This window comes from Taeniopygia guttata, chromosome 4 (assembly GCF_048771995.1).
Source record: "Taeniopygia guttata chromosome 4, bTaeGut7.mat, whole genome shotgun sequence".
Taxonomy (NCBI): domain Eukaryota; kingdom Metazoa; phylum Chordata; class Aves; order Passeriformes; family Estrildidae; genus Taeniopygia; species Taeniopygia guttata.
The window spans coordinates 17,112,910-17,139,804 of NC_133028.1; the positions used below are offsets into that span (position 1 = coordinate 17,112,910).

Consider the following 26,895-nt stretch of genomic DNA (forward strand, 5'->3'; position numbering starts at 1 on the left):
CATATATACTTTGTCAAATGCACTGTTTGACAGGGAAAAATACACACAATGATTGACAGCTTGGGATTATTCCTAAAGCGCTCATACCTCAACTCATAAATATGTGATATGAGGAAACACAAACAATGTAAAAAACATAAACAAACAGCTGATCATGCATAATATTTTTAGCAGTATGAAATACAGAGTCAGAAGCACAATGCCTCCAAATTTATCTTCATGACAGACAACTTGTTGTCCTCTTCCTGTCTCTCATTTGCATTTTACAAATCTGCAGCAAATGTATATTCATGGCATAAAATGATCATGAAAGACTCATAAGTGCCCTAGGTTAGCTGAGAAGGCTGCCAATTTAGTGAAAGGATACTTCAGGGCTGTCCATTTTTGAAATTAAGCATTTTAAATTGGAAGCTTTTCAATGTGTCCTTTGAACTTAGGCTCAGAGTTTACTGCAGCATCAGGCTCTCACTGATGCACTCCTGGCACTGCCATAGTCTGTTCCTCTGGCCTCAGTGACAAAATACCTGCTCTCTGAAACTACTGTCTGATGGAATTAGTCAAATTACCAAGCCTTAAGCATTGATTAAAATTCTGGGTTTAATATGAAAATGTTTCCCATTGACAACCATGTTACTCCATTTACTTTTCTTTGAAATACAAGAAAGTGCTTTTTTTATTAATTCTCTTGATCATCCTTTTGTGGATGCACTTGTCCATTGCATCCATGCTGTTTGTGTCCTACATCAAAAAGGGTTGAGTATAATTATGTTTCTGGGACTTATGAAGAACATTCTTCTTATTCTCATAATTTGATGCAGGAAGACATCCCCAGTGTGACAATTTTCTAAAATTTTATCATAAGAGTGAAGATTTTCCATTCTGAAAATAGAGTGAAATCATCCTAACATTGCAGTAAATCAAATATTTATTTTCCTGCTCCAAATTCATAAAAGGAAATTGTTTCTGAAAGAATAATTAATTCTATGAAGCTAAAACATGTTGACAAACTCAGTTGCAAGATTATACAAATAAACTAAAACATGGGAAATTAATTATAGAGGAGAAATAGTATCTGTTTTAAAAGAGATCAAATATCCATTGCTGTCCAGTATTTCCAGCTGCAAACTGTTAGAAGGGTTACCAAATAATCTGGTATTTAGAGCTATCACGAGTTTTTAGAAATACGAACAAAAAATTTCAGTTATTTTTTAAATACTAAACTGCAAGCCTCAACTGCCTAATGACTATTTTTATACCCCCTCAACAGTGTAATTTAGATTAAGATAACCAGTGGGGAATCCGATTTCTGTAAAAGAACATCTAAGTGGGAATGAGCCACCACAATGTCATTTGCAAACCCACTCTCATTCTTCCAACAGAAAACAGTAGGTATTGAGCAAGCAGCCACATGCTCTTAGCTCCTCCAGCACTGTCACGAGTACCAGGAATGCTCCATCATTGCAGTCCAACAGTTTGGCCAGTGAGGTCACCTTGGACAACAGCACAGTACTGAATGTCTGTCTTCTTGATCCTGATAAATATTCAAATTTAATTATTCTTGTTAATTCATATTCAATTCAAATATTCTTGTAAAGGTATCCCTATGGGAATATCCATAGGGCTTTCTAGCATTTGGAATTAAGTAAAGCAAAATTAATGGCTTCATTTTGAGTTATATACGTGTCAGATTCTGATTTTGTCTCTGCCAGAGTAAAACTGAGCCCGATTTTACAGCGATTCATCTGTCTGCTAATTCACTTTACAAAAATAAAATAAATCCTTAATTCTATCATCACCTATTACACTGTTTTCAGACCCTTTTTGGAGTTGTAAATTATTAGCCAGTTTTAAAGTATTGAAGAATCAGACCTATAAACTTCAATGAAATCTGTTTTAGATCCACCCATCATTTCTAGAAAGGTGATTGCTTCAAGCTACTGAGATTGGTGATAAATAATCCAGCAGAAAAAATTCTAAAAGTTCACATGAACAGGAGGATGAGTGTTCTGAAAGAGTTACAGAAAACCATTTTTTGCATCATTAGCACCAGTAGCAATACAAAAAAAATTTAAAAAAAAAGAAAATGCAACAAATTATAGATACAACCTGATACAATAATAGGAAATCAAACATGTATTTAGCAAACCATATTATGCATGTGATTAAAGCAGCCATTTGTTGAAAAAATGAACTTAAACTTTAAAAATTAGTGGCTAAGAATAGCTAAATGTTTATGCTTAGATTAAAAGGCATATGAAGCACTTATATACTTTGACAATGCAGAGATCAGTGCAGTTTAAAACCAGAGGTAGGTTGTACTTAACCAGAACATAGTTTTTAAAAGCTGTAACTAAGCTACTAGAGCATAGCCTTTAAAGTAAATGTGTAAATACAGTAACATATCACACACTCAGGTTATGGTGCCTTAGCTCTTCATGACAAAGCAATGTCATCCATTTCTTTTCATTCTGTTTGATACAAATTGGAAATACTGAGGACCTGGTTTGGGGTTTGTTTGTTTGTTTCTGTCATAAACTGTGCACAAGGGAATGAAAAACGCTGCCAAAATGCAAAAGAATTGTTTCGGGCAGTGTTTTTTCTCCTGTTTTTACATAATATTGCAAAGTACAATTACAATGGTAAAAAGAGGAATCTGGTGAATAAAATTCATAACTGTTTGTATGTTCCTGAAGGAAATAATGTGAAACAGATTAGCCATCATTTCAGGGCAGTTCCTGTTTAATTTATTATTCATAAAAGAGTTCAATTTTCAATAGTGATATATTTCACAGCCAACTTCTAATTTGAAAAAGAAGCATTTCGTTTAGTATTTATTAATAAATACAGTACATAACATCATTATGTATAAATGTGACAGAATGTTACCTTTCTTCGTTTCCTCAAAGACAAACAGATTGATCATGTAATTTCCATGCAAATATACTCTGACAAAAATAAAAGGAGGTTTTACTCATCAGACCAGAATTTTGGATTGGGCCCTGATAAATTAATACATCTAATTGCTGGGATTTTACATTTACTCATTTATCTTCTGACTGAAGGATTTTTTTTTTTCTGCAGACCATGTATTTTTATGTGCTGCAAATGAATACTCCTGCAGTACAATTATTTTTATCACATTATGATAAAGCACCTCAATCAAAGCTGTACCACTTTTAATCTCCTTGCACAATAGACTCAAGACAGCAGAGACTTTTCGTACCTGTAACTTGACTGATGTTAAATTCAGTAATACCATTGTATCAAAAATTCAGAATTCTTGGAAGGACAACAATTTCTCCTACACTAAAATTTTCAATAGAAAATGTACCTTTAGAGCTCAGACTTTTCCAGGCAAAAATTCGCTTTATCAAGCAGCAATTCCTAAGCATTTTCTTACAGCTTGCAGGCTTCTGAGGATACTGTTGCAAATCTTCATTCTCTTCATGTTTTTTCTTCTCAGGGGCTAGCACTTCCATCCTAAACAAAAACTTAACCTTTAGTTTTCCTGCAGAATATATACACAACTTAAATCCAAAGATTATAGGTAAGGGAGATGAGGGGAGAAGAGAGGAGGTGGACTGGGGATAAAGAGAAAATATTTAGAATTTCATTGACCATTCTCAGCTCATACATTCCTAGTATTAATTAAGTGGAATTAGTGTATTATTATCCCTTTGGTTTTAATTATTTATCTGGAACATTAATGTATTTGTAAAATATACAGATGGGGTAAAATCAGATTTTATCTAATATTTTTAAAACACTTATTTTAACTTAAATGACAAAAAATATGCAATATCTCTAGATGGCAAATAAATATTTACCTCTTACCTTAGTCAGTTGTTTAGGTAAAGGAAATAATGTAATCCTCTATGCATGAGCCTATTATCCTTCCTATCTTAGCTTGCCTGACATCAGTGTCATAGAGGAGAGCTGCATTCCTCTAGCTGTTACTGAAAGACAGCTGCTCTACCCAGAAAAGATGAATAGTTGGGATTCTGTGCTGCCTTAATGCCACTGTCACTCAAATGCAGAAAAGCAGCTGAGCCACTTAAAGCCAGTTGTACGCTTGGGGACCATTTCTCTACACCACCTTCTCATTCACAGAGGCAGACCAATAAATTTCCACATGGCATTATTTTTCTTTGCAGACTGACACTTGGAAGAAGCCAGAGGCCGTTAGCAGCAACCATCACTGACTAGGACCTAACAAGAGCTCTGCTCAGGGCTGCAAACCGAAGGAAAGGAACCTACCCAGCGTGCCAGGACTTTGGTGCCACTCCAAGGTCACACAGGAGCCCCCAGCAGCATTCCTGTTTGCTCTTCAGCGAGCTCCAGCCGGAGACACCGAGGGGATGAGAGCTGCTGGGGCCAGACCCAGCCTGCCAGCCGCAGCAGCCCTCTGCCAAGCAGCCACAGACTGCACCAGGGGAGCCTCTGATTACAAACACAAACTGTGCCCAGCCTGTGGCAGGACACCAAAGTGACCCTTTTTCATTCCACTCTTTTTCCCCTAACACACATTCTGCATCTAATAAGATTAAACGTGATTTCTAAAGACAATAGGTAGGAAGGAGTCAAAGGAAAAAAAATTTGGCACTGTACACACCAGAGTTTGGTAGACAAATATGACTTTTCAATTGTAAACCTATTTCCTAAAGAAAGCAAGCACAATGGAACACAGCACCTCACCGCCTTCACTTCCATCAGGAGCTCCTACTGATTATACAAAACAATCAAAGGATGCAAAGGAACAAGTATCCACTTTCTGCAATTTGTCTTTTATAAAATACTGGAACTCAAAGTTTTTTTAATCAGTCAGCTTCCCTTTGAACTGAATTAATCTTCATGCCAATTACATACATTTGCAACTTTTATGCTCATGAAGTTTCCTGTGGACTTTTGAACTAGAGCTTAAGTATGTTGCTGTTTGCAACATGTTACACACAAAACCCCATACCTATCTATAAGAACCAGAGACATCTCAGGTCTATCCACAGAGGCAAGAACAATAATTCCACCTGTGGAAACAGCCTATCAATCAGCCTATCAAAAAAGCTGTCAGTAAATTCTGTCCATAACAACAGAGAAGCATTTGCCTTAACAACCGATTTTCAGGCCGCCAAAGTAAAGGGAAGCACTTCCACTCAGATTCACATCTAGGAACATATTTCAGGCCCACTACTATTTAGAACTGAAAAGGCTTGAATTTGCACTGTTGGAACAATGCTTGCTGGCAAAATGTCCTCTGAGCCCTTAGCATGACACAGCACTCCAGACATGGCTGTATTCCCATCACAAATCACTACCAAATTAAGCTGAATTTCAATATGATAACAGAGTTTCTGAAACTTCAGCAGAAAAACTTCTTCCAATTTAAGCATATTTCACAGGTCTTTTATCTTATATCTTTCAAAAGTGGCATTCTGCAAAACAATGTTAATTTTAAATTTGGGTTTACTGTGCTAAGAAATACATTTTCACCACACAATATTCAGTCTGGATTTCCAGATGATTACTGGAACAGAATTTTGATTTGCAAGAACAAAGCATGGGTATTAGTTATTACACAGAAATAATAGCTCTTTTTAAAAGAGAATGCTCTTAACTATTCCTACATCCCATTTTTGAATGAAATTAGTGTACTCTAGAAACTAGAGTTCATCCTTTAGAGCACTGGATGTTTTCTTCTGATCAGTCTGTGCAAGGCATCTGCAGAAAGTCATTCATCTTCTCTGGTGAAACACATCTACATTGCTCCTGTCCAGTGCAAGGAGAAAACCAATCCTATGTCCATGAGCACTGGAATATAGCACCTTGTAGTATAGCTCCAAACAGCTGAAACTCGAAAATGTTGTTAACGTAATTCAAATTAAATTTTTCTGGATATAAGCCCTCAGAGAAACTGCCTGCCCATGTAACAGTCAGCTATAAAATCCTTGATGCCCCAGCTCAAAGGCCAGCTCTCACAACACATTGCCATACTTCCCAGAGGGCCTCATCTCAGAGATAATTAACCCACAGGGAGTGTGAATGGGGAACCAGATACAGGAGAAGAGAGAAGCCGCTGGGAGAATGATTCCCACGGTGGGATAATAAACACAAACCTGTACTGCCTAGACATGGAGCAACTGTTCACATGCAATGGGAGAGGGCTATTGGATATGCTTCGACACAACATTCAAATAAAGTCTTCAGGAGGTACAAGAATACAGAGGAGTCTTGCCAGAGATGGGATGTGTAAATGCAGAAATTCAATAACACTATTCAAGAGGGAATGGAGAAGTAGAATCCTTACTGAAATCTTCAGCATTTTCTTCAGTGCACCTGAAAAACATGTCTTATTTGCCACAGATTTGAAGATATTAGTGGGGGATAAATCTCTAGAAGGATGTACTTTTTCTAAAACTGGTTCAGAAGATGTCAAGATGTTCAGATTTCACTGAATCTATCTGTTTCCTTACTTCAAACCTTAATCAAGTCCATAGCAATTTTCTTCTACAATAGAAGTATACATGAAAAGGTTCTGTGTCATATTAATCATCATGTTATAATTTTGTAGTGAGTTTAAAATAAGCTTAAACTCTAGAACACTAAATTTCAAGGTACCACTGAATTTTTTCAAACAAATGATGCTGTACTTCATATAATCGTAATAATGATTTAGAAAAGGAATTAACATCAGGCTTCTGAAGATCTTAATTTGCTTTACCTCCTTCTCTTCAGATTGTGGACTCTGACTTTTGAGGAAAGGAAATGGATTGACAGTGAATTCCACATTTACAAACCCAAGGACTGTAAAACTATATTACATACAATGTTAGAGAAAAACTGGTCATATTGGAAGTAACACAAGAAAAGCATGTGTGAAAAATGTTTCAATCCAGGCTGCACAGGATCCTTCCTTTCTCAAAATACAGTTAATAATTTCATAATTTAGGTGAAACAAAAAAGGAATTTAAAGAGCACTCAGAGAGCCTGAGCAACTTCAGGATCTGGGGAGATCCTTCAGTTGGGAGTGAGTAGTGAAACAGGTCAGAAGGAAAATAAACTGACCTATGCAACAAGACAAAAGTGGACCAATAATCTGCAAATAAGCTGAAATACCTTTGGTCTGAGCCCTTACACATACTGCAGCAGTAACCAAGACCATAAACTCTTCTGGAGCACATGCAAGTTAGGAAAATGCCAACTGTTTACTACAGCTGTAACAGTGCCCAGAGACAGGGACTGCCTAAACAAAGCAGTTCATTATTTCATGTTATTGGATTTTATCTGTAATCAATTACACCCAAAAGTAAAGCTGGGTTTTTTGTAGAATTTTTTTTTTTTATTTCCTATTGATGGTTAAATAACTATTTTTATGAGTGATCTAAATTATACAGGCTAAAAACTCCAGAGTCACAAGATGATGAATCATATAAGGTCTGCATGATGCCACACAGCTACAGATATTTTGAGCTATACTTATTTGAACTACAAGGAAATATCTTCTAGCCATGTGTAAGTGGACATGGGTGTATGAAGGTTTATATTAATATTGCTTGATCAGATTTGATCCTTTGAAAAATGAAATTGAACTTTACATGGATTCATGGAAATCTGTATCATTCTTCCCTCAGTAATGAAATAGCATCTTGAAAGAGCAAAGGCATCATTATAGACTGAGAAATATCTCAGGAATATTGAATATTCCAGATGAAACAGTCAAAACTGGCACCTAGATGGAATTTGGGGAAAATTTTTACAGAACTGTCTAGTTGCTTTAGCTGACTACTCTCGCACAAGTACTTCAAGAACTTCCACTGATGACTGTAAAGAAATTGTTTAAGTTCAACAAAGCTAGATTAAACCAGTGAGGTCTGCTGAAAACTTTGGGCCACTAGAGATTGCAGCTATAAGTTGTGAAATGAATACTGAAAAATAGGGCAAGCTTACAGAATCCAGTTCTGCATGAATGTGTGGGTGACTGCTGACATATTAAGGAATATTACAATGAGATGCTTCAGAGAAAAAGCAGGGCTTGCTTTGATTTTGTTTTTCTCAGCAGAGGCAAGTTTCAATAGTATTTTATGATACCTGATTTTGGTAGATAAAGGAAAGGATTTGTGAGTGGAAAGGAAAATTTCATTCTCTTTCTGTAGAATGAAAAATGGAACAGAAAAAGATATCAGCAAAAATTTATCAGTTATTTATTTACCACCACACCACCCCCCCCACCCCCGTATATTGCTCTTGGATTAACTTGAACTTTGTTTACATATTTTTATCCTTTTCATCATCTGTTTGTCTATTTATAGGAAAAAAAAAAAAAAAAAAGCAGTTGGATAAATACCAGGTAACAAAAGCTTCCTGTATGCTTCAATATTGACTAAAATTTGAGGTTCTACTTTTGCCAAAAGAAAACAGGTAAATTTTAATTTTTCTAGAACATAGGGAAAGGTTGAGCAGTAATAGTCTCTCTGGAAACTCTGTGGGAGGCACTTGAAAATACTACACAAGGATGGGGGAAATCACACTGGTTTTTTTCTCATCTCATAAAGGTAATCATCTTTTATATATGAAATGTCTATAGGTCTTGCCTGTTCGTGCACGGTGAATCTCTGTATTGTAAATGAGGAGACAAGGAAAAAATAGGAATAGCGGGGCAGACTGCTCCAGAATTCTTTTGGTTTTTTTAACTCTGAACATTTTTCTGGGACAACACATGTTAATAATTGATTTCAGGTTCCATTCAGGACTTCTGGTTTAGAAGGAAAATATTTGTGTCCACTCACATTATCACAGAGTGCTGTGTGGGTCACAGAACACCTGGTGATACCTGCAACAATGAACTGACTGCATCAAAACAATGAGCAACAAGCAAGGGCAAACATTGGTGGAGAGGAATTCTAGAGAGCTCCTTCGCTGTGCAGAGGAATTTCATGTCATAACAAGCCCTCTTGGTGTTATAGATTTATAGGGTTGAGCTCTCATTGGATCATTCAGTGGCCAAACTAAACCGAGAGAAAAGGCTTGCCTCCCGTCAGATTATGGTGATATGAGACATGACAATGACTGTGATATGATTAGAAAGGATTTTAATGTCAATCCACTGTTAATGGTAATTAAAACATTCCTGCTTACTATTCCCAGTTCTCCAGAGTGCATATGTCTACTCCCCTTGGTTAAAGTGGCAGACAGTTTTAGATTTTCAGTGTTTATAAGTATTTCTTAGCAAAGAGAAACAATCTATTTACTGATGAAAAATCAGAGTTTTATAGCTGCCAAGAATAAGCTTTCTCACCAATATGTCAAAGATTAAATTCTTACAGGACTTGTTTCAGGTACAGAGCAACATTTCATTTTCCAAAATTACAGGAGAAAACTGGATTAATGAGCAAGGACAAAATGGATATGCAAGCCCTAAGAAGTTTTTTAGTTATTTGTAAAAGCTTTTTCATAGGTAACTTAGCAATTTGAAAAATTGCATGCCATTGCTATGAAAGGCAATGACTCTTAGAATTTTTTTTTTGCTATTCAGCAGAATCCCATAGCTGAGAAGACTCCCTGGGTTGGGTATTCCAAAGCTGAAAAGGTCCATCCTCTGCCACTGAGAGGAACTCGGGGAGAGGGAGGTCAGAGAGACAACTCGAGTAAGGCAAACTTGCCAGGACTGATTAATTTTCTTTGTGAGAATGGTCTGTTTTATACTTTAAAAGGGTAGCAATCTACTAGAAAACACTATCAATGTCATAGCTCATGAAGAATTAATGAGTCTATTAGATTGTTTAAATTCCTAATCTTAGAATCACAGGATGAATATACCCAAGGCCATATGACTCCATACAAATAGATACTTTTTTTTTTCTACATCTGTATATTATCATGCTTCAACAAGAAAAACTCATATTTTAAAAGTTTAAAAACTGAAACAGATGAGAATAAAGCTTTATGAGACTTATGCAATAAAGATTTTTATACCAGAAGTAGTATCATAGGAGTACAATTTTGGGAAGGATGGACAAAAAGTAGAGGAAATGAATACAAGTAGATTATTGTATCAACTTCTGTAAACCGATAGAAATGACAACAAATTCTAAAGAGAAAGTTCCACTAGAATTTATTGGAAATTGTTTGTTCTTGGTTTAAATTGTTATTTTTACAGGTTTTACAAATAACCATATTTATCAGTAGCTGTTTTAATCATATTTTGTGCTTTATAGTAATGATAAAATTGTAAACACTGTTCTATAATATATAAGGCATATGCTTTGCATCATAACAAGTAAGAGGCATTCATTTATAAACTGGTCTCGAGCTTATTATATAGACTAGATACTCACCCTTCCTGCAACTGCCTTTACTTTATTTATGACTCTACATCTATTGTGCTGAAAAACATTGACATAAATAGTAGAAGATTCCAGGTTAACTCATAACTATCACTAGTTTATTTCAGATGATCACGACTTTGGAAAATGCTTAATTTTACTTCTGCTCAAGCTTCTAATTAGCCCTATATTTGTCAAAATATCCCTAGAAACAAACTAGAATTTCCTTTCTTTGTGCATCTTTATTGTTTACATATCATTTGCATCTAAAGAAACACAAACTGTCCATCCTTATTTTGTGGCACAGTTTCCAAAAAACAGCAAGAATAAACTTGTCCAGGACACATAAACAATCATTATTTTTTTTCCACAGATCACCCAATACAGGACAGAGAAACTATGTTCAAGTCTCACATATCCATTTAACCAATTTTTTATAATGCCATGTAAACCTCACAGGGATTGTGACTTATTTATGAACTCTAAGTAGTTTTGGAAGCAGTGAAAAACACTTATTATTAGCACAGCACTGGTAACCGAAAGGGCTCATTACCATCAACTCCTATTGCAAAAAAAGCTGCTTATCAAAGACTGACCTGCAGATGGGGCAGCACTAACAAATGAAGCTAATTGAACAACATTTCCATGACCCATTTTTTGAACTCCTTGTTTATATAAACAATTTATTAGTAGAATCTGAAATTATTATTTTTACGGTATGCTCTTCTTAATCTGAGGTCTTTTCAGACATAAAGAGCTTAGAATAAAAAAAATGTTATAATAAATCATCAAATCTAATAACAATAATAAATGTACAAAATTACTTCCTTACTGCTACAAAGCAATCATCATTGCTGTCTTTTATTCACTGAAGAAGAGGAACAAAATCTGAATTATTTTAGATGCTATAATGCCTTGTTGATAGGCACAGTCCTTTAAATGGTTAAAAAGAGAGAGGAAAAGGGGTGCAGCTGAGCAACCAATGGACAAGCTGAAATGAGAATCTTCTAAAAATGTATTTGCCCATGGGAAGTATTTATCTATTGTTGGGATCCATCCCCATACAAGCCACCAATTATCAGTGTCGGTGCTTGGCACCGATCAACGGCGGATGGGAACTGACTGTCAGTCTTAGTTTATTCTCTTAGTGTAAGACTTTCTTAATTTCTCTGTGAGTTCTCATGGGCAGCTCCTCACAGCACTGACTCCTTTTCTCTTTCTTCCACATGGCTGGCTGACTTCGTTCTGTCCCTATCACAGCCGCCTAACCCTTCCTGTCCCTAGCACAACCATCTGACCCATTCCATCCCTAATATGAATGCCTGACCCTTACTGTCCCTTGCACAAGCACCTAACCATTGCTCTTCACAGCAGCACAGCCAACTGACTCCAACTCTCCTCTCAACCAGCAGACCTACTCTTTTATAACACCCATCCTTACTGGACACAGATGTGACCTGTTGAGGGCAGGGCTGTTCCTGCTCTTTGGTAATTAGCACAGATGCAACTCCTCAGGGGCAAGATTGCGTCCAGCCCTATCTCTATTCTCCTACAATCCATCCTCCCACAATCCATAAGATGATCACTGAAGAAGGAGCTCAAGGAAATAGAAGAATGCTTCTGTGCATTATGCTTGGGAAGAGAAGGCAAAAAGGTCTGATATTTCATTTTAGTTTTGAATAAAATTCATTATAAACCAGGAGAAGTTTTATGATTTCATATTTCAGTAGAACATAACTCATCCATTTCCTCCAAAAAGACACAGAAGCCTCATTTACCAGGGATATATACGTTGCTTGGAGACAGTACCCATGAATCAGTATGAACATATTTGTCACTTGGATCCGTGATGAGGTATCAGCTAAACTTTTAAATGGTCTTCCATATTCAGACAAAACAATGCAGACTGGATACAAACCTGCATTTTTAGGCTGATACATAATGTTGCACTAAGTAAAATCACATTGAAAATTATAATCTCATTGACTTCATGCTTGTTACCTTATGCTCAGAAAAATAATGATAACCATCTCAGAGAAAATGAAATAGAAGGTAAAAGAAAAGGTATTTCCAGATAGAATTTAAAGCTGTGTTTATTTGGATATACATGCAAAGACAACAAAGTTATGAAGAAGATGAAATAAAAGTACTGGAAATTTCTGAATTTTAATATAGGCTTTTATATGTTCTTCTAACATTTTAATTTTTTTTGCAAATAATTTATATTTTCCTATATACAAACAGCCTCAAAGATTGAACAGAGGTTGAGAGAATATAAATTTAGAATATAATCTGCTGCACTATATTGAATTCACATCATTAACGCTTGATTTTGTGATATGCTGAGTATTTCCAGCTCTTACAGTGGATAGGAAAGTCATGTAGTGTCCAGCTATTTCCAAAATCATACTCAGGTGATTATCAAACACTGAAAAATTATCTATTTCATCTTTTTTCCGTCTATGATTTCTTCCTCAATGGTCCTGGAGTGAGACCAAACACGATAGCAGATTGAAATTCACATTGTGGTAAGATGAGAGGAACTTGGGAAACAGAAAAAATGCTGGCAAGCAAGGAAGTTATTTATTATTTAAAAATGTAATAGAAGGAGTCTTTTTATGCAATTTTTGGGCTACTACATTCTATATATGGTATTTAATCACATTACCATTTAGTAAGTTCAATTACTAAGTGACATGTTTTTGCTGCCTCATGTCAATAATTTACCTGAATTATTTTATCTGTTAACAGATAGCAAGTTAAAACTGTCTCTTCAGAAACATGCAGTAGCTTTCTCTGCTTCCAGAGTTGTCCAGCAATGTTTAGCCTTCACTACACTAGGCAACATGAACAGTGGTCAAATATAGTTGCATGCTACATGGTCATTAAGAAAAGCAATCCAGTTGTTTCTAACTATCTACAGGCCAAGCTGATCAATACTTGCAATTTAGGTTCAAGCTGAACCAGCATCAGGTAGGCTGAGTGCCCCCGCCACTAACCATGTGGGCCAACCATAGAATTTAAAATTATTACTTTATAAAGATTTAGTGCGTGTTGTGAATGTGTGTGACAGCAGTGGGAACTTCTAAATGCTTAGTCTAACAGGAGAGAACAATAAGGCAATTAGAAAAATTTCTAGATGTAGTGGCTTTTGTGGCTGCAGTTTCTCAGAGAAAATGAACAGAAAACACACAAAATGAGATACCAAACAAATAAAACTATATTAAAAGAGATGGCTTTACTCAGTAATTAGCACACAGAATATCAAAAACTAGAGACCCTTTAATAGCCAGGTTCTAGCTATTGATTTTCTACAAGAGCCTAATGATCCTTATGTGCACTAAATGTGTGGATAAAACTGTGCCATAGGAGTTCCTCATCAATTTATTAATCTCCATCTCCAAAATACACAGAAGAATATTCTTTAAGTACAGAAACACTGCCTTACATACTTATGTAAGTGCACACTTACGCACTTATATAAATGCACTTATACACTTTCATATTTCTAGCCACCTAAAATTTCTTCCAGGGCACAGGGTAACCAAATTGTACATCAAAGACTATCTACAGTTGCCAGCACTTTCCAGAATTCCCAAAACTGGAATACCTGAGAGCATTTTCTTCCTCAAAATAATCTTGAAATATTGAATCAGAACTTTTCATTACAGAAAGAACTTTATCAGCATGAGCCTTAATCCAGCGATACATTTACATAAGATCACGTCAGGGAAAAGCTGATTATTGTATAGGTTGGAGAAAAAAACCCAGCTTTTTAAAGTGGTTTAGCAGGCCAACACTATTTAAAAGATTGTCATTCGTGAGTATTCAAGGCATGGTGCTGCCTTTGACTATGTACTGTCAATCTTTGTTAAATGCCTGTCCAGGTAGAGCAATGACAGTGTATTTACACTGTTACAGTGAAATCCTCAAAGGGAACAGTGATACAGGGTATTCAGAAACTACAGAAGCAGATTCATCAACAGCATGCTTTATTCTAACACTTCCAGATGACAGAAAGCATTCCGCAAACTTCCACCACTACCTGTCAGAAAATCAAAGTTGTCACTTCCTAGTGAACTAGTAAACTCTCAGGAATCTCCATATTGTGTTCTTACAGCAGAGTAGTACTGCAGGAAAGAAATAGAATAGCTGTAATTTAATAGTCTCACACTTTTTCCATGCAGCAGATTACATATAAATTGGAAGACATATATGAAAAACAATGAGAAGCCTCATTTTTATATATATTTGTTAAATGAGAGAAAACTCGGGTATTTCTCATAGTTACTGAACAAGAACTATCATTTCTCATTTTCCTCTTCTGGCAAATACATACATAAACTCACATTTACAAAAAGTGAGTTTGGAGTTAGATTATGCTAAAAAAAGGATGAAAAACCATGAAATTTTATGTATTTCTATAGTGCTTATGAAGACAGCATAGCTAGAGACTGTTCATTTTGAATGAGTTATAATAAACCTTAGATTCAGTAACTGCACATTTTGACAGCTCAGTAGCAAAAACTTAGTTTTTTATTAACCCAAGGAGCCTGAGAAGATACCAAGGAGTTATACCTGTTACCTGTCTTAGACATGGGTATTTTTCTGTGTCTTCTCAAATCAAGTGACATAAAGATGACTGACACAGTACCTTAGCTACATGCTCTATTGTCACTACTGTGATCCATGGTAGGGGGCTTGGAACTAGATGATCTTTAGGATCCCTTCTAACCCAGGCCATTCAATTATTCTATGACATCTACCAGCTTTCATGGCTTTCAGCTATGTCTCTGTTCATTAAGTTTTACTGTGTCATAGGTAAGATGTTATTAAACATGAGTGGTAGGGGTCACTCATTAATGAGAGCAGATCTATGAATGGAGAAGGCACTAGTTCTTTGTCCAACTTGTCAATTATTTTATCAGCAATTTAAAAGATTCTATTAATTGCTGATATGGACAAATGCAAAGACTGATGAGTAAATAACCAGAAGGACATTCTATTGTTATAGGATAAACTCAGCAAATTTCTTTTTCAGTTCAGCACAACGCAAAACCACACTTTTAGGAGCAAAAAAACTTTATCTTTGCTCTAACACAAAAACCTCTCAACCCCTCAGATGAGCATTCTGGTTTAGAGTGCAAACTTCCAAAGACACCAGAAAACAGAGGAGTAACTTCAAAGAATGACTGCAAAGTAAAGGGAGTAAAGGGATTACAACATCTCTGTGAAGACACTTGTCAATGGCAAAGAGATCTCAATATGGAAGACTTTTCAGGCTGAGGAACATGAAGCAATTATGATTGAAAAGTTAAAAACTCAAGCTAGACAAATCTGGAAAGCAAGATAAAATTTTAAGTTAAATATGTGTGGGGGATCCCTTTATTGCTTCATTTTGTTATAAACAATAATCATATTTGAAATACAAATCATGATCCAATTCCTGTGAAAAGACCTCTGCCTGAGGAAGGTCAGCTTAGAAGATTACCCTGGATTTTAAAAATGCTCTTTTTTGCAGATTAAAGGAAAGAGCACTATATTGTTCTCTCCTAATTTCACAGGTTGTTTACAAGGTAACCTTCATCATCATAAAAAGCTGCAAATATAAGCGTAAAAACAGGAATATAGAATACAGCTCTATCTAGCAAATCTATCAGATTTTCTGGCAATTTTAAGAGGTTACAACAATGCTTCTAACACCACCTAAATTCTAGCAGGTGAGTTCAAGATTAATCAGTTTCTTCAGGATTAAGTAATTTTTCTGCATTTGTCTCTGTTATCCTTCAGCATAGAAGACTGTATGAGCTCCTTACATATCTGTATGTAATCAGATGATTATAATTTATCACTATGTTAAATGCCAAGTGATTAAAATATATGAATAATTGAAGGGATTTGTAATGGAATAATTACAATAATGTTGTTTAGTATATCCCTATTTTCATAGCTTTAGGCAATATCAAGTGGTTCAAATTAATAAATCATCTCATAGATTACATTATTTCCTAGGACCTACAGTTCAGCCCTTGAAGCTATTGGTTAGGAAGGAAGCCATAAACAGTGCAAATAATAATGAGATTTTTGACCTTCCACTGTCATGTAAATTGATGTGTGCCTGGCATAGGCCGCCTTCACATCTAAACTCAAAAGCTTTCAGCTTTGTCATTGTCCCCATCTTGTAATTGGATGTGTTAACTCTAAAAGGGACTAAAATAGAAGAGCAAAAGCAGGGAACAAGTTAGGAAGAAATTAATATTCTTTTTCCAAAAATATACACATACTGAATTCCTGTAAAAGAAAAAATATTAAATACTTCTCAGAAAATGAAGATTCATACTACATGATGAAAATTAATTTATAGAGAACTATAATACAGGTTATTCCCCCGTACCCAGCTTTTCAGATTGTAAAATCAAGTCAAATAAATGAGAAATAGACATTCATACCAGTTATTTGACTTTTTTGTTTCAAGCTTTGCCTCTGATATGCTGATTTTTTTTCTTTCTTTTTCATTATGAATTCTGTGTATATTCTATGACTTCTAAATATATTTCATTCTTTTCTGAGTGAGTATCCCAGGTACTCATTTCTGGCAGTACCAAGCACCTGGGGTCCACCAGCTGAAATACTGTGATTCTCACACTTTGGTAAAGCCACTTCTGTCATATACTGTGTAATAGTCAAGCAAAACAATTTCATTTATCTTTTGCAATGATGACTGAGTAAATTTTAACTGCAGAGTTTAGCAAGCTATACAGAGTTGGTTAAGCACCACTATTGTCCCATACTAGAGATCAGAAAACCAGAGATCAAATTATGTGACTAACCTAGGAGTATCACCAGACTTGGAGGGACAACAGCAAGTCAAGAAAATTGCTAAATGTGTGCATTAATAATAATAAAAAAGCAGGTCCTACAAGGTGTGCCCCATGCTCCTGACAGCAGCACTCGATGTGCATGTTCAGGCCAGTGAGGATGTCTGAAACACCAACAGTGATGCCACACACTGACACCAACAGGCCATGGGGATACTGCTGCATTCTGCAGTACAATGCAGTGATGTCTATCTATCTGTGTGTATTAAACAATAACACAAAAATCATTGCAATACAAAAAGGAAAATGAAACTTAAAGAAACTCCTGACTGTAATTCTGTAATGAGGGATGCAGATTGAAATGAGTACAGGAAAAAGATGGAGAAGGAGGGGGAAAGGAGAAAAAACATGGCTGAATTAGGATCTTCCATACCATACCTTTCTTTTTAAAATGAAAATTCAATTTGCAATGCAATACCAATGCTGAAAATGAGAGATACAGTTTCAGGACACATGGAATTATCAAATTTCTTTTTTAATTTCCCCATATAGAAATATTGATAAATGGGAACACTACCAGTCCATGTAAGTAATATGACAGTTGTCCCACAATGCCCCAAACTCTTCTTCTGTTATTGCTTATCATCCAAGAAGAGAAATACTAAAGGTTCAGCATGTATTTTGAGATATTAACCTTTTGCAGAAGGACGAAAGTGTGATTTAGCATCCAGATGCTTCTCACAGACTTAATTCTGTATTACATTAGTATTGCTAAGTATTCTGTGAAGTCCTGATTACTCAGGATAGTTAAGTACCATGGCATTTACTATAATAATTTGATAAATATCACAAACAAATTCTAATTTAGGTGATTGTGACTTTCCTATGTTTTTTTGACAATCCATGAAAACTATATTGTAGCACATCATGAGGATGTTTTCAAATAACCATCACACTTCCAAGGGGAGAGGTTGTTACTTAAAACTTGTATAATGATACCAAAAAGCAAGATTTTATGACGTCTGAACTTCCAGCACAGGATGAAAAACATTGTAACTCAGGTGATCTTCATGAGATAGCACATTAATTTTAATCTTACCACACTAATACATACTACTTTCTACTGATTCAAAATGGTCAAATTAATCAAAAAGAAGAAATGCTTGCACTACTGAATGATCTCCAAACTTGCTAAATTCCTGTCAAAATAATTCATGTTCTCATTTTAATTTTAAGTGATACATTAAAATTTGAGTACACACAGGTTTTTACACCATGACAAATTATTTCTTTCCAGATACTAATTTTGCTCAAACTCTGTATTAAAAGATCATGTCAGAAGACTTTCAGAAAGTGTTTCCAAGTAAAAACTGTTAAGCTGAAAGCATCATTATATACCCCAGGTCTTCTGCAGGTATTTATAAATGGCTGGTTTTCATAATGGTAGCAAAGGTTTTATGTTGGAAAAAGATACTCACATTAATAAGATAAAAACCCTAAAAATTGCTGTGTTAGAGAGAAGAGTAGAGAAGTCATCTGACTTTTAGCATTTAACTTCACTCCTTAAATTGAGCAGGTAAATTCCCTCATTTCAACCTAGAGTCCTACAGAGAGATGCTGGAACAGAGGGCGATCCAGAATTGCTGCATGCTCTGCCCCAAACTGTCCCGTTCTGGCTACATTTTCAACCTGATTAAGTGCCTAGAGTTAGGCAGCATGAATGTATTTCGTTATGTCCACTCAATCTCTATCAAGTCCTAACATTCATAGGCACTGTGGGACCATGAAATGCATAAGAGCTATAAAATTGAAAGTTATATTTCTAGCAGGGCAATGGAAGCCATTAAAAAGCCATTACCTATCAATAGTTGATGTACTCTGGTTACTTGTAATGCCCTACTGTGAGGGTGTTTGTGAGTGGAGAGGTTAGGAAAGGTGGGGGAACTCCAACAATAACACCTCAGGGTGGTAGGTACTGACAGTGCTAATTCTTTACAGCAACCACAATATGGTAACCTAACAATAAAATGTATAATCTGCCAAAAAGGCAAGGAGAAATTTCTATACCATTTCACAACTGGTCTGAAGCAGATTGCATATCCATTTCACAGAATGTACATTCCAAATGCTCCTGCCTAGAGGCTGTCATCCCTTACCGTATTTTGGAAGTACCTAATGGCTCCAGTATACTAAGTACTATACTAACACATATTAAGAAATATTTCTTTTTCCTATGAACAACAATAAAAATAGGCAAAATGAAGGCCAGGCATAAGGTTGCATTGATTTTCTCCATTTGACAGATGGGGAATGGAGGCCCAGGGAGAGTGAATGATTTGCCTGAGGCAGCGTGCAGCAAAGACAGGAATTTGACCTAGACAGCTCAAGTTCCAGACCAGCGCCTTCTCTCATTAATATCTGCTTCTTTATGCATTTTTTGGCCATAATCTAGGAAGAGAAGGAGCACTGCTCTGTCCCAGGTTTAATAGGATCACAGTCTTAAAATGATACTCAGGAGTCAGAAACTTCAAAACTCTGATGATAAATTTTAAGCTGTATTGATTTCAGTGTCTTCCCTCATCTCCCATGTTCTTTAAACCCTCTCCAGTAATTTGATTCAGGAGTGGAAGGAAGTCCTTTGAAAGCATATGAAACAGTATTTCAGTTTAACCACTAATATGATTTCTCATCAATCAAATACTAAATACTTAAAGAGAAAATAAACTAGAACTATAAGAAATGTTTCTGACAGCAGTTCAAAGATGTACATCTGTACAGTTCTGCAAATAGACAATAGATTCACTTTTGTGTTGCAACACGAATTATCTTTTGTGCCTCATACATCCATCTTCTGAACTATGAGAAATGAAAACAACAGTAAACATGGATAAAACTAAAGTACTGTCTTGGATAAGATAGCTGCAGACAGCATTTGTACAAGAGGTTTGTCTATCATTTGTTGCAAGGCAAAAAATCACATACACAAACACTAATGGTCAAATTTCAAAGTTTTTGAAGAATCAGTACTTTATTAAGTTCTAAGCCTATAAAATATAATGAATTATATATTTATTAGCTTTGTTTAACAGAAAGAAAAAGAAAGAGTTCTAAAATAATAAATTAAAAGATCAATATGCCAAATATTCTGCTGGAGAAAATCACTAGAATTAGGGGAGTGAGGAAACAAAACTCCCTAGTAAAACATTAGACTAGTTGATGATAGAGTGTTGTGTAAATACTCACAAGTCATTAACTTTTTGACATGTGCCAAAAATGCGACCTAGAATATTTTTGGTTTAAGAATAGTATTGTTTCTCTGAGTCTTGGGAAATGCAGTATGAAGTCCTACTTCTGGGACAACTGCAAAATTATATCCTCATCTGTAAAAAGAACTAATGGAAGAAGCAGGGCAAATAAGGCAGCAAAAATAGAGAGGTTACACAATCTCCTAGATGTCTATTGATTTCCATAAGCAAATCCTCAAAATTTGATCCTACTTACTGCAAGTTAATCATCCACACCACTTGGAATATGGAAAAAACAAGTCATTACCATTAAAAAAGGAGTCAAGAAACTTTGAAAAGAATATATTGAATGCACATACAGTGCAAATAATGAGCAAATGTATAAATTTTAAAAAATCGAGAGAAAGAAGCCTGATAATAAACCCGCAAAATATGAGGAAAAAGTAATAATCTTCTGCTTTCTAATTTTATCACTGCCAGAAAAGGCCTTGTGGCAAAAGATGTCAATCCTAAAGCCACAGCTTTGCCACTCTGACACCTCTTATAAGACCTAAAAATTAATTCTGAGGCTACTTAAAGCAAGAACCTAGGCGCCTGAGTGGAAGACTGAATAAAGAGAAATGTTGGTATAATAATTGGCTGCAATAAATATTTCTCAAAACTTTTGGACAATGTACAGAGCATAATTACCCTGAGCTGCCTAAGCAGCTCAAAAATAGGAAAATAATTTTTATCCAAATATTATTCACTGGTTTGTTTGGGCTTTTTTTATTCTAACAATGAATACATTAAGAACCATGCAGCCTTTCAGGGAAAAGTTAAGGAACTGTCACTAGTGTGAGAAAAAAACAAGAAATATATTCCTGTCTCCTAACTAACTCCCATTGCTGTCATACTTCTGCCTTGCTCGCAAAGATGGCTTATCCCTGGTACACCTGAGTACTCAAAGGTAGAAACAAACCATGTTCTAGGCTGCTTTTGTGGTTCGAGGGGAGTCTATAAGAGCAGCTTGGGAGTAATTAATGTTTCCAACCTGCTAACAGTAAGAACACGTGGTTCTTTCCTCAGAGTTGTGGGGCTTCCAGTTGCAGACATAGGCAGAGCACAAGAAAGCTCTCTGCTGAAGAGCTGGGTCATCAACAAGACTCTTCTTTTCTGCACAGCTAAAGTGTAGTGAAACCTTGAACTATTTTCACTGGGAAACTCAAATATTCATAACTAAAAGGGCATTTTTTCTAGACAAGTCTCAACTTTTTATCTTAATTGCATTGCAAAGTTTTCTTTTTAATAATAAGAAAAAGTCCCTCTCCATGCTTCGTGACAAAGGTTGAACATTTCTCCCCTACATGAAGACCTTTAAAATTTCATCCCAGTGCAATCAAGATTAAGGGAGTTATAAGTAAAAATTACACATCTGCGATAAGCATTACAGTTCATCAGTTGCAGTAGCAGATGTAGTTGATTACTGGAATTTGAAAATAGAAAACGTAATGGCAAAGCTTTAGATTAAAGTAATTATACTGCAATAATTATATGGAATTAAGTTTATTATATTACAAGGTAATTTTAACATCTGAGCCATTTAAAATATATGCTGGCTAGTACTGAAGTTGAAATCTCCCTTAGACGCAATATAAAGAGCAGATTAAACTAGCATTCTGAAAGTATATCTGTGAGATAGAGTCTGTTTTGCAACATAATTAAATGCAAAGTTATTCTATTGCACTCATATCAAAGAAATTTAAAGTAGATTGTATTAAACAAATCAAAATATATTTAGGAAACTATTTAATCACATTATGGACTAACATCAAAATATTACAGAATTATTACTTCAATTAATGTAAAAAGGGATCAGGCTTTTTTCCTATTATTTTATTTTCCTGCAAGCTTAGTAATGATTATGACAGAAAGACATAACTTTTTCACAACAGCTTTTGGAGGATATTGAATTCAAGTACTATACTCCTGTTAAGACTTCTTAGTGTTTATTAAACTCTATAACCAACTGTTGGTTCTTTTTTGGTTTGGTTTTGGAGGGGAGGTAAATTTTACAATAGTATGTAAAGACCATTTAATCCTCTTCTGAAAAGTGTAAGCTCATCACAGAAACAGATCCAAATGAATCCTCTCCACCCTTGGCATTTTACAGCTGCTCATCTGCTCCGAGGCTCATGGCAAATACCTCCACATCTTCACTGTTCAGAGGTTATAATGACTTTGAGTCAATAAAATACCTCTGTGTAGAAAAAAACTCAATTCCAAGACTCAGCAAATGCTTAATCCCCACAGATGACAGTCTAGAAGAAACACTTTTCTAAATGTGACCTGAGGCAAAGTGAAAGGGAGACTGAACATTTTCATTATTCCTCAACACATCTTTTAAAAATGGCCTAATTTGAAAGTGGATTGACTTTATGTACTTGAATGCTTGAGGAACTGCAGTTTTATGGTACCTAGAAAACCTGAAAAGATAGGAACCAAGCAGGGGGACACTTCTTGGCTTAGGGTATAATCAGCTCTGAGCACAGAAAATTTCTGAACCATAATTAGCTTTCAGTTAACATTGTGTGAGCTGCTTGATGTTGGCACATAAAAATCTTTCCTTTTAAGTAACTGATAAAGGGAGAGAGGTAGGTTTAATGCAGTAGAACTTTAGAATACTTATAAAAAGAAGAAATTAAAGTTCAAAGAAAAATCATTTATATAATCTCCAGTAGTGCACATTATTAAAAGCTATTCATAAACTGTGCACTGGATGGCTTCTGAATTCTCTTGCTTAATTTGCACTCAAATTACCACAGCAGTAAGCCTCAAAATAAGAAAATAGCACAAATATTGTAATCTACTGCTTTAAAACAATCCAGGACATTGATATGGCCAGATGGTAACAGGAAATCTAAGAACCAAGCAACAACGGAAGCAAAGGAGTTTCCTTATGTGTGATCTGACATGGCTTTTCTGGCTCCTCAGGAAGCACCTGTGGCAGTTCTTCCACAGTCTTTAAAGAGTTTTAAGAATCAGATCCTTGGTTCTAAGGGAGTTCTGGAAACTGAATGTCTTTCCTTGTTGTTTAGAATAATTGTTTGCATGGCATAAGACCAGACATGATTCCCATCTTTTCTAAGAAAATAAGTAGCTTTTGTTCTTCTTCATTTAGACCAGTTTTTCTTTCTTTTCCCATATTTGCATGTAAAAAAACAGGGATATTTTATTCTACACACATTGCAAAATGAAACAACCATTTCTGTAGTAAAACCCAGAGAGTTTTAATTTTACTTGCACAGGAAATAGCAAATATGCCATTTTTTATCCTAGGTATTGATTAAAATATCAATGTTTTCAACAATTTTTTTTCCAATTAAAGTGGGGAAAGAAATCAATTAATGTTGAAAAAACATCTAGCATTTGCATTTTTTTCTGTGCCTACTTCTTACTATTTAAACAATCTAGAAAACCAGGATACAGTTCTGAATACAAGTATTTGCTCCATTTCAAAGTATTACATTTTGGGCTTCAAATGTAATTTGCTGCTCATTTTTGATCAATAAAAATAGATTAAAAAAATAAAATAAAACAACATTTGTGCAGTAAATTAATACCCATTTATTAGCTGGTTAACCCCCTGGATATTAGAAAATGTCTTTGAAGACATTAATATTTTGATAGTAAAATAACCAAAATCTTTGGTTGTTCTAAAAATTCATTGGGAAAAAAAAGGCATACATGCACAAGAATTGCATCTCTGTCAGCAGTACTGCTAAATTTAACAGTCACAAAATATGCAACAGCAGATTTTTTTATACATTAAAATTATGTACTACCATTTTTAACCAATCCTGAACTTTGCTAATAAATGCACTTGATATTTAAAATAATGAGCAGGATAAAAATATACAGAAGTATTAAATAAATTTCCAAGGCCCCCAAATCCACTAAAATCTCCATTTATAGATTTCTAAGCTGTTTGAGAAGGCATTTGCATCTCCTGAAAGGAAGGTAAATCAGTAATGGTTTTCTCCAAAAGTCAATACTAAAAGACATCATCAGGTTTATCAGACTTCTCTAAATAGTGGGCATGTCCAGAAAGAACCCAGACTATTGCAAAGCCACATCATATGAAGAAACTACTTAAAAATCCAACATAGGTATCATTTCAGTACTACCAGTTATCACATGGCTAGAAAATTGTAGAAGAAACTTCTGAATTCAGCATTTTTGGTTCCTTGAGGCATCTATCCAATGAAAGCCAGAACACGTAGGCACTGATGATTACAATGCAATCACTTTTTCTAAAAATCTCAAGACTAGGGTTGATAGCAGTGCTCTCAGTGGGATGAAACTGAGCACTGTAAAACATTCTTGGGCATCTAAGGAGGATTGAAGCTGAGGTACAAATGCTTTGGAACAGTCCCCTCCTCAACTTGGCATGAGGCTGGCAATGGGAGAGGAGAGCAAGAGGCAGGTGCCTGCACGCAGCAGCAGGGCACAGGAGGGGTGACTGCTGTGCCACCAGGGCCCTCGAGGGGCTCACAACCCTGCAACTGGGCTGCACAACTGCCAAAGATTTTGCTCCATTGTGATACACTTTATAACCTCTCCCCACAGGCTCAACCCTAAATTTTGTGTAAATTTTAAACCATCTGCTTGACTGAAAAAAGGCCCTGAAGAATTCTGCTATGAACAGTGATCTTCTAAGTAGTATAATTAGCCTCCCTTCAAAAAAACTCAACATTGTCAGGGCTATTAACACATTTATAGTTCTCCTAAACTGCAGTATTTGTCAGTGATCTGTATGAACTGGGCAGAATATTTTTTGCTTTGTTGTGTCCAAAAAGCATGCAAGAAAAGGAAAAACATCACATTATTTTAGTATTCGAGCCAAAACAGTATATTGCAGATTAGTCAGAAAATTATATCAATTATGGCCTTCTCTTACTTCTATGAAATTTCAGAATAGTTCTTCTTTCATGTAATCTATATATTTAATATTCTTCTGAGCCTTTAAAAGAAACATGTCAAGGAATGGCAGTAGTGTAGAAATAAGAGGTTGATTATAGTGGTAATTTTCTATCTCCAAAAGTTGTTAAAGAAACCCCAATTCCTTTATGCAGAAAGCTGAACCTGTCATGACTATGAAAACAATAAAGGACCAAATAAAGTAAAGCAATGTGTTGTGAATAGATGGTTTCCAAATTTTTACAAGTATTTCATAAGAAGCAAAATAAGGTGAAAGGTTTTTCCCCAATAAAAATAAAAATAGTTTTTCCCCATTAAAAATAAAACTGGTCTCATCTAGTTAAAAATAACTAGATGAGACTAGAGTTAGGTAAACTTGTCATAAAGCTGGGATTTGACTAGGAAACAAAATGCTAATTTATTTCTTCCTTCTATTATCATTATCCAGTCTGAAAATATTTAATATACATGGCAAAGAACATTTCACTGAACACCGCATTTGCCAAAACCCCATATGTATATATGTATGAAGTGCTGCTGCATGTCTCAACCATAACAAAACCCACAAAAACTCTTTTGCTCTTGTCAGGACAATCTTTATTTTATTTGAAATTCATCTTACAAAACAGCTAATAATCACAGAATTTAGTCTCAATCTTCTTTTTATAGAGGGACAACTCACTAGAGATTTTAGGACCCTGTAGTGCACTTTGAACAGTACAATTGTATTTTAGAACAACTGCTATTCTCTGCAGAATCCTTGAAATTTGATGTCAGCAAAAAACAGCAATTATACTTTAAGATTTCCACAGAGAGAAGCAAAGGATTCACAATACTGCTCTCCCTTCCAATGCCTACAGATTTTTTTCCTTTTCTTTTTGCTGTTTAAGTAAATTACTGACATTAAGAATAGGAAGAAAAATGTCTCCAAAAATTGAATTAATCATCAAGGGAAGTTAATGCCATTGAACATGAGTCAACCTAACCTGCTTCGTTAGAGTTTGCTAAATTGCAAACAGCTTTAGTAAGTCTATGTTTGCAAGTCCTATAGGGTGTAAAATTCCCATAGGAATCCATGAGAACTCTGTGCAGAGACAATCTGTAAGGGGAGGACCTAACATCAGTATTTGATTGGTTTCGTCAATGGTTGAATTATAATTTGAATAGAACAGCAAAGTACCTAGGTTATTCCATCAAACATGCTGAACTGCATTCTTCATTACTTACAAAAAATTAAACTTTGCCAGCCTATGGAAAGAAAGGTCTGAGGCTGATTGAACAGAAGCATAAACCAGACAGACAGGTGACTGCCACCCTGGTTTTAATACCCCATTAGGCATGGCCTGTGCAGCATCAAACCATCCTCTTGCTGCATGGTTTCTCCTTTCATGTTAAAGGGAGTTACAAGCACAGCATAAATAAACAGCTGCATCATACATTTTAAAAAATAAGTCATGAAGACATCTAGTCATGATAACCACTTATGATCAAAAAAACGGTGGTAACAATGGGAAGATAGACACAATCTCTGCCTCTTTTTCTTCTCCCCATTCATTT

General features: G+C 35.4%; 1 protein-coding gene across 3 annotated transcripts in view; it reads right to left on the bottom strand.

Annotated features, from left to right (window-relative positions):
* Positions 1 to 26,895, bottom strand: part of KCNIP4 (potassium voltage-gated channel interacting protein 4) — a 382,078-nt gene that overhangs the window by 336,095 nt on the left and 19,088 nt on the right. Inside the window, exons 1-2 of one of the 3 annotated variants that reach the window (XM_030270837.4) lie at positions 3,835 to 4,220; positions 3,332 to 3,480 (exon numbers count right to left, since the gene is read on the bottom strand). The exons of the other annotated variants lie outside the window; for them this stretch is intronic. Coding sequence (XP_030126697.1) covers positions 3,332 to 3,479 — 148 coding nt within the window. The 5' untranslated portion in view covers position 3,480; positions 3,835 to 4,220. Of the gene's footprint in view, positions 1 to 3,331; positions 3,481 to 3,834; positions 4,221 to 26,895 lie in introns of those variants that run through there. 3 annotated transcript variants of the gene reach the window in all.